This window comes from Narcine bancroftii, chromosome 2 (assembly GCF_036971445.1).
Source record: "Narcine bancroftii isolate sNarBan1 chromosome 2, sNarBan1.hap1, whole genome shotgun sequence".
NCBI classification, from domain to species: Eukaryota; Metazoa; Chordata; class Chondrichthyes; order Torpediniformes; family Narcinidae; genus Narcine; species Narcine bancroftii.
This window is the reverse complement of record NC_091470.1, coordinates 65,810,304-65,822,655: the sequence shown is the minus strand read 5'-3', so window position 1 is coordinate 65,822,655 and position 12,352 is coordinate 65,810,304. Positions and strand designations below refer to the sequence as shown.

General features: G+C 37.1%; 1 protein-coding gene across 4 annotated transcripts in view; it reads left to right on the top strand.

Annotated features, from left to right (window-relative positions):
- The window catches only part of arid4a (AT-rich interactive domain 4A), a 129,968-nt gene that overhangs the window by 28,239 nt on the left and 89,377 nt on the right, over positions 1-12,352 (top strand). For all 4 annotated transcript variants that reach the window (XM_069916895.1, XM_069916892.1, XM_069916893.1 and 1 more), the window contains exons 5-7: positions 1,492-1,582; positions 10,413-10,492; positions 10,570-10,667. In XM_069916895.1, the coding sequence (XP_069772996.1) occupies positions 1,492-1,582; positions 10,413-10,492; positions 10,570-10,667 (269 nt within the window). The remainder of the gene's footprint in view (positions 1-1,491; positions 1,583-10,412; positions 10,493-10,569; positions 10,668-12,352) is intronic.

Sequence of the window (12,352 nt, the reverse complement as noted above, 5' to 3'; positions counted from 1 at the left end):
TTCCAAGATCTTTTCATTGATGATAGTTTTTCATCATTTGAACAGCTTTCTAAGAAGTTCAATTTACCAAATACTAATTTTTTTGATCAGATACATTTTCAAACATTTTATTAAATCTCAGATACCAGATTTTTCTCAGGCATCTGAAGCGAACTATGTCGATGTGTTATTTAGGTTAAAACGTTCTCACACAGGTTTAATAGCTAATATTTATGATAAGGTGGTGGGTTTGAGACATGCCCCTCTAGTTAAAATTAAAAATGCCTGGGAACAGGATTTAAACCTTGCATTAACATTTGAAGTTTGGGATCTAATTTTTAAGATGGTTAATAGTACATCATTATGTACCCATCAAAGTTTATTACAATTTAAGGTTGTACATAGGACTTGTGTCTAAAGTTAAATTATTTTGTATCTACTCAGATGTAAATCCTTAATGTGATAAATGTAAGAGAGAAGAGGCTTCTTTAATTCGTGTGTTTTGCACATGTTCTAGCCTTGAAAAATAGTGGAGGGAGGTATTTCAAACTCTAACTACAATTTTAAAGATAAATTTAAAGTCTAATCCTCTGGTTGCTTTTTTCATACAACTGGAGAAGATGATATTCTCCAAACTTCATTAAATGTTGTATTCTGTCTTTTGCATCTCTCCTGGCTAGACATGCAATATTGTTTAGATGGAAGGATGCTGCCCTGCCCACTTATGCTCAATGGTTCAGGGACATTATGTCCTGCTTAAATTTAGAAAAGATATGTTATTCAATTAATATTTCCAAAATAAGGTTCCAAATGCTACAGGGACCATTCTTGAATTAATTTCATAACCTCTAGATGTAATGCTATTTTTAAATTTTTATATTTGCCATTTTATTTCATGAAAGAAATACATACTTTCTTTAGTCATACTCCTTGGATTAGGGGATAGGGCTTAGAATCACGCTGAACGTGGGTTTTTTTTGTAATTTTGAATTATGGCTATTTATATATGCATTATAGCTTGATGAGTTAACTAATTTGTCATTTGTTATTAATATTATGTTTTTCATAAATGTTTTGTATGTACAGTACATGCTCATTTGTGAAAATCAATAAAAATATTTAAAAAGAAAGAAAACTAGGAGTTTACATTTGTGAAAAAAAATATTGTGTTCTCTTTTATTTTTATGGTAATATGAACCAATTTGGATCCCAGGCTCTTTGCTTTACAGCAGCATTCGGTGGATTATCCATCCTGTAAAAGTACTTCAGATACCTTTGTTAGGAATGCTACAATTGATATAACACTAATTTCTTTTGAGTCGGTGGTTTATTAAGTCAACAAACACAGATTTGTATGACAAATGATACAATTTCTAATTATGCATACTTGATTTATAATTTTGTTCTTGAAGGTGGTATTGTACTTATGTGGATGTTCTTTATTAATTATTGTAGTTCAAGATTTTTTGGGGGTCCATTTTTTGTTTCAAAGTGCTTTGTCTTTTGCTGTAGATTGGAGCATCAGTCGAGGTAAAAGGGTCTGATGGCTGTTACCAAGAGGCTGCCATCAATAAATTGACAGATGCAAGCTGGTACACAGTAGGCAAGTGAATTGTTTATTAATATTTGTTTGTGAATTAAGTTTTACTGTTGGAGTACAAGTTTTAGATTTTGCAGCCCCCATTTTGTTTTGTGATAGTGTTCACTACTTCTATGTCTAAATTCATAATCCAATTTATTTCAGACAATAGCTACAGTGTCCAAAACCCATTCCTTGTGAACTTCACTTAATTTCCTGGAAAGTTGATAATCAGATTGCACCTAAACCAATTGGGAAGAATGGGAGCAGGATTAAAATTTGAGGTTTTTTTTCTGACTCCCGTAAAGTAAAAACACAGAAAAGACGGAGGAAGTCGGCAGGTCTCGCAATGGCCACTATTCACGTTCAATTGTCACCTTTTCTCTGTTGGCATGTGCTTCTTTCCTGCCTGCTTTTTACTCATACCTTGAAGGTCTCGTGCCCAAAATGTCAGTTATATATCTTTACCTCCTGCGAGACAAGCTGGCATTTTTGTTTTTACAGTACATGATCCTTTATCTGGACATCCAAAATCAGGCAAGTGGGGACCGGCGGCCAAGGGACCGATGGTCGGGGAAGACGGCTGGGCGATTGGAAGGGGGTGGGGGTGGATACGCCAGCACAATTCAGGTGGGCTTTCTGAAATCCGTAAAAATCCGAAATTCGGAACACACTCTCCCCCAAGGGTTCTGGATAAAGGATCGTGTACCTGTAATACAATCACAGTGCCTGCAGACTTTTGTCTTTCACTCTAAGCACTTTTTCTAATCTTTTATAAATCTCTAAGCATGTTATCAATTACGTGAGTTTAAATTTGGCCTCAATTAAAGGGAGAAAGTAAATGTGCTTGTTGCAGGCATGGCACAGATTCTTATTATAATTAATGAAGAGCTAAGTGATCTGAAGGAGGAGACCAGGGTAGTGTATCTATGTTTCCTGATGCTCCAAAATTGGGTGATTAAGCAAATCGAGTAGAGAATGTAGAGTTTTCGAAGAGCTGTAGATGGGCTAAGTGATGGGCTCTGGCATATGTAGTACAACATTGGTAAATGTGAGGTCACTCACTTTGGAAAGAAAAATAGTAAATTGCACTATTAGTTAAATAGTGAAATATTGCAGCATTTAGATGCTGAGAGATACCTGGGAGTGCTTGGCTATGAATCATAAAAATTTTGTTTGAAGGCCCAATAGGTAATCAAGAAGGCAATGGGATCTTCATTGCGAGAGAGATCGAATTTAAGAGCAGGGAGGTTCTACATCGCTGTACAGAGTACTGGTGAGGCTGCACTTGGGTTTTGTGAGAAGGGAAATACTGGCTTTGAAAGCAATACAGATGGATATCTCAACCTAGATTCTGGAAGTGAAAGGGTCATCTTATCAGGAGAGATTAAGTAGCCTGGGACAGTACTCATTGGAGTTTAGAGAAGGATGAGGGAGGGATCTTGGAGAAAAACAATTATGAAAGGGATAGGTGAGATCGAAGCAGGCAGGTTGTTTCCCACTGGCTTCAAGTTTTTGATGAGTAGATTTAAGATAGATGAGGAGGAACTGCTTTTCTCCATAGAATGATAAATCTGTGGAATTCTCTGCCCAAGGAAACAGCAGAGGCTTTAATGTATTTAAGACATTGGGTTTTTTTTAAATATAAACAAGGGAGTATTGGGGAACAGGCAGGTGAATGAAATGAGAGTCCATGATCTTATTTAATTTCAAAACAGTTTTGATGGGCCTGGTACTCCTGTGACTTTTTCTTTCATTCTTAAGATTGGAGAAACTACTTCTGTTTACTCTAATTTTTGTTTGACTGCTTAGAATCCTCTTCATATTACAGGAGCAAGGAAAGAGAATTGATTATAATCTTTTGTTGATTTTGCAATCTTTAGCCCCTTTTCCACTGGCACCTTGTCCCAGGAATTAACTGAAACAGGGTCCAGTGGGAAAAATAAAACTGTCAGCATGCCGGCGTCAAATTACATCCTTTCACGCCGGGGATTAACCACCTCGACCCCCTATTCGTATTCCTAGCTTCAGTGGATACCAGCGTGCTAATAAAACCAATGGAAAAGGGAGAGCAGAAGGTCACCCGTTTCCTGTTGAACGTAGAACACTCTGATCTCTGGGGAAGAGTTGTGTCCTTGTTCAGGGTAGCCCAGTGGAAAAGGCACCAAGGGCTTCCTATTCCGGGACACTGCACAACCAATTAACTGGGATGCTAGTGGAAAAGGGGCTTTCTTGACTTCTGTATCTCTCTGAGACAAGGTTCTATTACCAGTCCATAGATTTGCACAGCTACTGTACATGTTGCTTTGTTTTAGTTCTTCTTTCCATTCTATTCTTGCACTGATGTTTTAATACTCGTGTTTCTGAAATGCCTTTCTCTTACTTTGCTATTCTCTTGACCAAAGTTGACAAGTTTCTCTTTTTTATTTTTAAATTTTTTTATTTTTCACACTATGAACCATAATGACCAAAATACACACAAACATTTCCCTCTTGAATATACACAGTATCATTTTCTCCCCCTTTTCCTCCTCCCTTCCCTCCCTCCTTCACCCCCCTCCCCACCCACTCAACGTTCAACATATATGATACATTAAACCCATTAAACAATGTCATCACACAACGAAAATAAACAAGAAAATTGTGTCATCTACTTTTACATACTGGGTCAGTTCATTTCGTCTTCTTCTCCTTCTGTCATTTTAGAGGGTGGAGGTCCGCAGTAGGACTTCTCTGTTGTTTTCCATGTACGGTTCCCAAATTTGTTCGAATACTGTGATGTTACTTCTTAAATTATGTTATTTTTTTCCAATGGAATAGATTTATTCATTTCTATGTACCATTGCTGTATTCTCAGGCAATCTTCTGATTTCCAGGTTGACATAATACATTTTTTTGCTACAGCTAAGGCTATCATAATAAATCTTTTTTGTGCTCCATCCAAATTGAGTCCAAGTTCTTTACTTCTTGTATTACTTAGAAGAAAGATCTCTGTATTTTTTGGTATGTTGATTTTTGTGATTTTATTTAATATCTGATTTAGATCTTCCCAAAACTTTTGCACTTTCTCACATGCCCAAATTGCATGTACCGTTGTTCCCGTTTCCTTCTTACAGCGAAAACATCTGTCTGATACTGTTGGGTCCCATTTATTTAACTTCTGGGGCGTGGTATATAGCCTGTGTAACCAATTATATTGAATCATGCGTAACCTCGTGTTTATTGTATTTCTCATAGTTCCGGAGCATAGCTTTTAGTTGACAGGTTTCTCAATGGCATTTGTTAGATTTCTCTTCCTTCTACTGTTACCCCTCTCTTCCACCCTATCAGCTACTGCATTCAATAGAAGTGTGCCACCCTTAATGTGGTCAAATCAGACATACCTTCCCCTTCGCTTTCTGGATTCTCTCTGCAACTTCCTGATTCACGATTTACATCTCTGCCAACACTGATTTCCCTTGCCATTTCAAGAAGGCAGCCAACATCATAAAGAATCCTCATCACCCTGGTCATAATCTCTTCTCACTAATACCTTCAGGAAATAGTCGAAGTCTGATGTTCAGAACCTCTAGGTTCAAGAATAGGCTCGTGAACGTCCCTGAACTGCCCTTACTATAAATTACTCTCGGACCACCAAAAGATCTGTCTGTGCTATTGAAACATCAATTTTTAAATACTAACCATAACTGTGAATGTTAACTATTTATGTTTATCATGACTTTTTGTCTCCTGGCTCATGATGGTAATTTGTATTATTGTTGTTGTATCTGGCATACCTGTGGCTACAGCAGCTGATTTCAGTGCATACGACAACAAATATACATCATGCTATTATCATGTCTCAGCATCTTTCCATGTAACCCCTGAAGCATTTGCTCGTTTTGTTAACATTTTTTCTTTTCAGATTTTGTGTGTTCTGTTGGGTATTTTCAGAATTGTATTTCTAATTTAGAATTGTGGTGTTCTTTATCTGATAGTTCCAGTGCTTCATTTTCTTCCTCTGATTTTTATCTTTTTTCCCTCAAGTTTTTAAACTTTTTTTTGCTCTCTAGACTTTTCAATGTTCCCCTCATTTCTTGTAAAGATATTTCCCTCGTCAGTGTTCTGCATTGCAATAAAATGTGGCAATTCCACTTCATAATAATCTGCTGCTGCTTGCATTTCTTTCAGATCATCTCTGAAAGGAATACTTTTGTTGGCTGCTCTCAGAAACTTTGCAAGTTTCGATGAAAGGCCATTGAAATGATGTGAAAATGAGGAGTTTTTATTTTGGTAAATTGTAAACTGTTCTCTGCAGGAAATTATGAGAATCCGATTAGTTAGAGGCACCCTTTGACAGTAGGGCTCAAAAATCCTAAACTGGCCTTGTAGTAGTTACCTGATGTGTATTACAGTATCATTATGGACAATATCAAAGTATATGCTCAAGTTGTTGTTGCCTTTTGCTGCTGTATTTTCCATAAATTTGAGTGTGCAACACTTGGAAATTGGTTATCCTCTGACATTTTGCAGGGTGGCATGACAAATATAGCATGTACAATCTGTTGGAGGATAGTATTGCAATATAGAGGAGATAAATCTATCAATTTCAATGTCAGCTCAAGTTCCTATTAGCTTCATTGAACATATTGGCTTCTTTCAATTTAGAAATGCATTGCTCTTATTAATGCTAATCAATATATATTTTCTATTGTCATTTGTTTCTCTTGTAGACAATTGGAAGTTATTTGAAATGCATTGCATTACATAATATAATCTGGGTGGCAAACAAGATATAACTGAGATCACTTATTTTAAAATTCCTTGTTTGTAACATTCTTCATTTTTGTGGGAGACTTCTAGGTGCCAAAGACTCCGATGGGGCAGAATTTGTTAGGTGTGTCCAGTGATTCCTGACAGTGCTGGTAATAAACCTGGCCTGGTGACAGACCTCTCAGTGGATAAGCATTCCCTGATCTTTTAGCGTAGCTAAGGACAAGAGTAGACAAAATGGGAAAGCATTTAATTTGGGGGAGGGCTAATTACGATGGAATTTGGCAGGAGCTTGAGAAAGTAAATTAGGAACAGATGTTTTCGGGTAAATGCACGGCAGAAATGTGAAGGATGTTTAGGGACCACTTGCATGGGATTCTGGATGGGATTATCCCACTGGGATAGAAAAGATGGTAGGGTAAAAGAACCAAGGTTGTCAAGATAGATAGTATCAATAGTCAAGCAGTTAAAGTCCGGAACGGCTTATGAGAATTTTTATCACCAGGAAAGAACTAAAAAAAAAGAACTTGGGAGAGTGAGAAGGAGACATAAGAAATCCTTAATAAGTAGGATTAATGAAAATTCTGCAGCATTCTACATGAAGAACAGAAGGATGACTAGAGAGAAAGTAGGACTGATACGGGATAAGAGGAGGGAACACATGCCTGGAGGTAGGGAGATCCTGAATGAATACTTTGGTTCTGTGTTCACCAGGGAGTGAGACCTTGGTGAATGTGAGGTCATTGTAGAGCAGACTGATGAACTGGAGCATGTTGGGGTTAAGAAAGAAGCAGTGCTGGATCTTCTTAAAACTATTCTGATCACTAAGTTCCCCTGGAAGCGAAGGAAGAGATAGCTGGGGTGTTGATGGTGATCTTTGTGACCTCTCTGGCTACAAGAGAGGTACAGGATTGGAGAATGGCAAATGTAGTAACCTCTGACAATCTTCAAAAACACCTCCAACTTCTTGTCATCTCCATACTTATTGAATGTATTCTGGGGAAGTTGGACTAGTGGTGTTCTGCAGGAATCTGTTCTGGAATCCCTGCCCTTTATAATTTTTCTAAATGACCAATGAAGAAATGGAGATGACAAGAAGTTGGAGGTGTTTTTGAAGATTGTCGGAGGTTACATTAGGAAGAGGACTGGATGGAGAGTTGGGAAGAGAAGTATTTCATCTGGATAAGTGTGAAGTGATGAGTTGAGAAGGTTGAACTTGAAGGTGGAGTATGTGGTTAATGGTAGGATTCTTAACATTGTGGAGGATCGGAGGGATTTTGGGGCCAAAGTTCATAAATCCTTCAAGGTTGCTAAACTTGATTGGGTGGTTTAGAAGGTGCATGGCATGCTGGCCTTTATTAATTGAGGGATGGAGTTCAAGAATCACAAGGTAACGTCATTGCTCTAAAAATTCATGGTTGGAGCACACTTAGAGATTTGCATTCAGTTTTGGTTGCCTTATTGGGAAGGATATGGAATCTGTCTTGAGGGTGCAGAGGAGATTTATCAGGCTGTTGCCTGAATAGGAAAATGTGTCTTATGAATGAAGGTTGATAGAGTTCTGGCTTTTTTCTGGAGTGACTGTGCATGCGAGGTAATTTAATATAGGTCAAAAAGATTATGGGATGCATAAATAGGATGGACAGGCAACACCTTTTTCCCAGGGTGGCTATAGCAAATACCAGAGAGCATCTGTTTCAAGAGAGAGGAGGAAAGTTAAAGGGAGACATTGGAGGAGGGTTCTTTTACACAGAGCGATGGATTCCTGGAATGTATTGCTGGAATTTGGTATATCAGGGACATTTAAAAGATTCTTAGATAGGCATGTGGTTATGAAGATTATGGGTGTGAGGTAGGGAATGATTAGATTGTTATGAAATAGGTTTATATAGATCGGTGCAACATCGTAGATAAAATGGATGTATTCTGCTGTTCTGTGCTCAAAACGTAAAATATTTAGTAATATGGAAGATTCATAGAAATATGGAAAATGTTTTATTCCAGAAGTATTGTTTTTTAAAAATTTATTGCTGAAGTATTGTTATGAAGATTTAAAAACTCAATGCATTAGCTAGTTTCAAGTTACTCCCTCCAGATGAATAGACTCGATTGTTAGGAAATTCTCCTTAGCAATTTCAGACCACACTCTAACTGTGGCATTGTTGTGGACATTGTAGAATGTGTTAAATGTTTATAGGAACTAAATTGGAAGTCTGACTTTTAACTCCAGGTAAAATAATATTAACTTCCGAATCCAGTTGGTTACTTTAGTTTTGATTTAAAGAAGAACATTGAATCTTTTCAGTGTGTATTCTTGCCTGTGTCATAATTCCTATCACAGTGTGGCTTGAATTTAGTAAATTTGAGAAATTATTGACTAGTTTAGGATGTCTCCCAACATAATTTGGGCTTGGAGCTAGGCATGTATGTACAGTTGACCCTGATTTGCATTCCTAGATAAATGTCCATATGTGATTTTCCATAATGAGAGTCATCTGTGTCAAGAGATTAAAGAAAATGTTTTTACTTTTTTTCATGCAAATTCTGTGAGTGAATTTTATTCTGTATTCATATATTTTGGATATGATTTGTGAATTTTGTAAGGGTGTATTTTAGTAACTTGAACAGCAGTAATACTGAGGTTGAGTGTGCTCTGGTGGAGCTTTTTTCATTTTCCATTTATAAACTAATTTTCAGGACCTTGACATTACTGGGAAGACTCACTTTTTGCCCATCCTTTTTTAATGAAAAAGTGGTGGTGCTTCACCTTAAAATGCTGCAATCCTTCTGATGAAGTTAACTGTTATAATACTGTTGAGTATCAACTCCAAGATTTGGACTTGATACAATGAAGGAATTGTCATTATTTCCAAGGTGTGTGACTTGGAGGATAACCTGCAAGAGGTGTTTTTCCCATGCATCTACTGCTCATGTCCTCATGGAAAAAAAAATGGAAGATGCCTTTGATAGCACAGAGGGTGATAATTTCCATAGTTGCTAACTGAGAGTGGATTGATTACAAAATAATTAGCTGACTTGTCTTAGTTGAACAGGACTTGTCGCAATTTTATACATTGCCATAATAGCTCAGTTGTGTGTTGGAACAGGTTTGCCTTGCAGAATAGCCGGTTATAAAGTACAGGTCTTCAGAACTACACGTGCAGGGTTGCTTGTTCTCAGCCTTTGATGTGGCCAGTATTTGGCTATTTCTGGATATCATGTAAAGTAATTTGAATTGGTTTGAGACTGGCTTTTCTGGTAGTGTAATAATCTTGGGAAGATGCTGACATGAATCATTTATTTGGCATTAATGCTTCAGCAATGGCACGTGTTTTGTCTTTGCCATCTTTGAGGATGGAAAACCTGAAACATCCTTTCATTAGTTGTTTAATTATCCACCACAATTCATGACCAGTTTTGTATTTGCCCAAGTTTAAACAATCCTGTTTACTCTCATTGAGATGGTGCTGATACTGGCCAATGGTTTTGTAGAGCAGTGCTGGATAGCTGCAGCACAAGAATCAGCCTGCTCCACATTTCAGGGCCAGTGTGAGATCTGGAACTACCTGGATGTCAATTTGCTGTGTGTCTCCAATTAACTAAGGGAGATTGATAAAGCATTGGCTATTTCTGTGGGTAATACCGTCATTGTTTCCGGTGAAGAGATTTAAGGACTACACGGGGCAGATTCAGAGAGAATTTGCATGAGGTTGGATTATTGTAAGTTGTCTTCTGTAAACAGGGAACTCCATGTCTAAAACAGTTTTATGCTTTAAATTAACAGATATGGTTTTTTTTGTCACAAATTGAGCTCCACTGTTTGTCAACCAAAAAATAACACAATGCAAGGAAGAAAGTCTTAAATACTGTATTTTTTATTTATGTTGTTTATAAAGTACCAATGTAGCAATTTTACAGATCAGATGTGAAGTTGTGCAGTTTTTTGAATGATCACGTTATTTAGAGAAAATGTAATTTTTAGTATTTTTGTTACTGAAGCAGGAGTTTCGGTTGTGGTAAGCAGTATATGTGAGAGTCAGGATCTAAATAAATTGTTTTTACTCAGTTTTTCACTGATTTGTAGAATATTTTTCTCTTTTAGTGTTTGATGATGGTGATGAAAGGACACTTCGTCGTACATCTCTATGCCTGAAGGGTGAGAGACATTTTGCTGAGAGTGAGGTGAGCAGTTGCTTTCTAGTTGATGTCACAAGTTGATCTTTACAATTCAGATCAATAACTTTAATATTTTGTTTCAGACTCTTGACCAGTTACCACTTACAAACCCAGAGCACTTTGGCACACCAGTAATTGGAAAGAAAACAAATAGAGGAAGGAGATCATCATCTGCTCCCGTGTAAGTACCATTTTACCGGAATGGGACCATTTGGCTCAGCCCATTTTGCCACAGACCCATTTAGGCGTAGAACTATTTCGGTGTAGATAGACCCATTTAGGTGCAGAACTATTAAATGGGTAGTTTGTAGTTATTTTAACCCATTAAAATTGCATCAACAAGTTTGTCCAAATGTGGAAAGGAAAAGTGCTCATACGACAGTTATATACACGTATTTAATAGATAGGCTGCTGATAAGATAACAAAGTTTTGGAGATGTGAGAGGAAGGACATTTGCAAAGCTCGAATTCACGTTAGAAATGGTGAACTAGTGAAACAAATTGATGAACGTTCGCACGCAGCTTCGACATCTAAGGTGGAAAGAGATACCGTCATTTCAAAGATAAAAGTACAAGTTGCTGAAACTGTAGAAGGAACTGCATAAGTGATTAACGAGTGCCTAGAAAATTTGTCTGAAGCTTGCCAAGGAATGAGGCCTGACAACAGAGCGCTGAAGAAAATGGTTCGTAGGAGAAGGAAAGAAATTGCTGCTTACCCAGTAAATCCAAGAAATTTAGAAGAACTTGTAATTCCAGATACCTTTAAAACGTGTTCTGTTGATGAATATAATGAAGAACAATTTTCACAGCCAACCGCGGTAGCGCCACCTGCAGAATTCTTATATTTGGAAGTAAAAGGAATGCCGAGTTTCTGAAACAATAAAAAAAAATTATATGTTGATGGAACATTTAAAATTTCCCCGCTTTGAGAGCTAAAATGATAATTGGTCTTGCATTTATTCCGATTGGAAAACATTGGTGAAGCTATTGAACATTTGGCTGATGTGCTTCCAGATGAACTGCAACCGCTGCTGGACTGGTTCGAGGATAACTATGTAGGTAGAAGATTATGCAGAGAAAATGGTAGGCATCCACTGCTTTTTCCAGTTGGAATGTGGAATTTATATGAAAGAACTTTAAACAATGAGGACAGAACAGACAGTCATGCAGAAGCTGCTCACAGGAGATTACAATGCAAACTTGGAGTGGAACATTCAGTTATTTGGAAATTTATTGACAGTTACAAAAAGTTCAGAGAGGAAGGGACATTTACTATGAGTATCTCATACCAGGGCACGATATTCCATTGAAATTAAAGAAATTCAGTGAAGCAAGCGCTCGAATACAAACAGTTGTAAGATTTAGTGAGAGAAATTATGTTGAGTATTTACGAGGGATTGCCCATAATTTTGAATAAACTTCATATTTTAGATTTTTCGTAATTAATTTATATCTATCTAATATTTTTACTAAAGAGAATGAACACTTTTTTAATTCTATGTAAACATAATAAAGTATTATCAATTCCCACCTTGCTTTCATTAATGCTTTTAACTAAGCCTGAAAAGGAATAAATATGAGCTGCGCCAAGTTAGTTCTGTGCCTAATGTGTCTGCGGCAAATTGTGCTGTGCCAAACAGACCGCGCCAAATCACTTGCGCCAAAATTGCTGCACCGACAGGTCCTAAATCCCAGTTTTACTTATCCTCCTCTTGCTGTTTTTTTTCACCTCGATAAAGTTGAAGTTTTAAATTTTACCAATGAGATTGTTTTTACGTGAAATAATGAATAATAAAAATGTTCCTGGAGTTGTGCTGTGGGAACCATCAATGTAGCTGTGTTTAAACTTGTGTGTCCCAATAATAT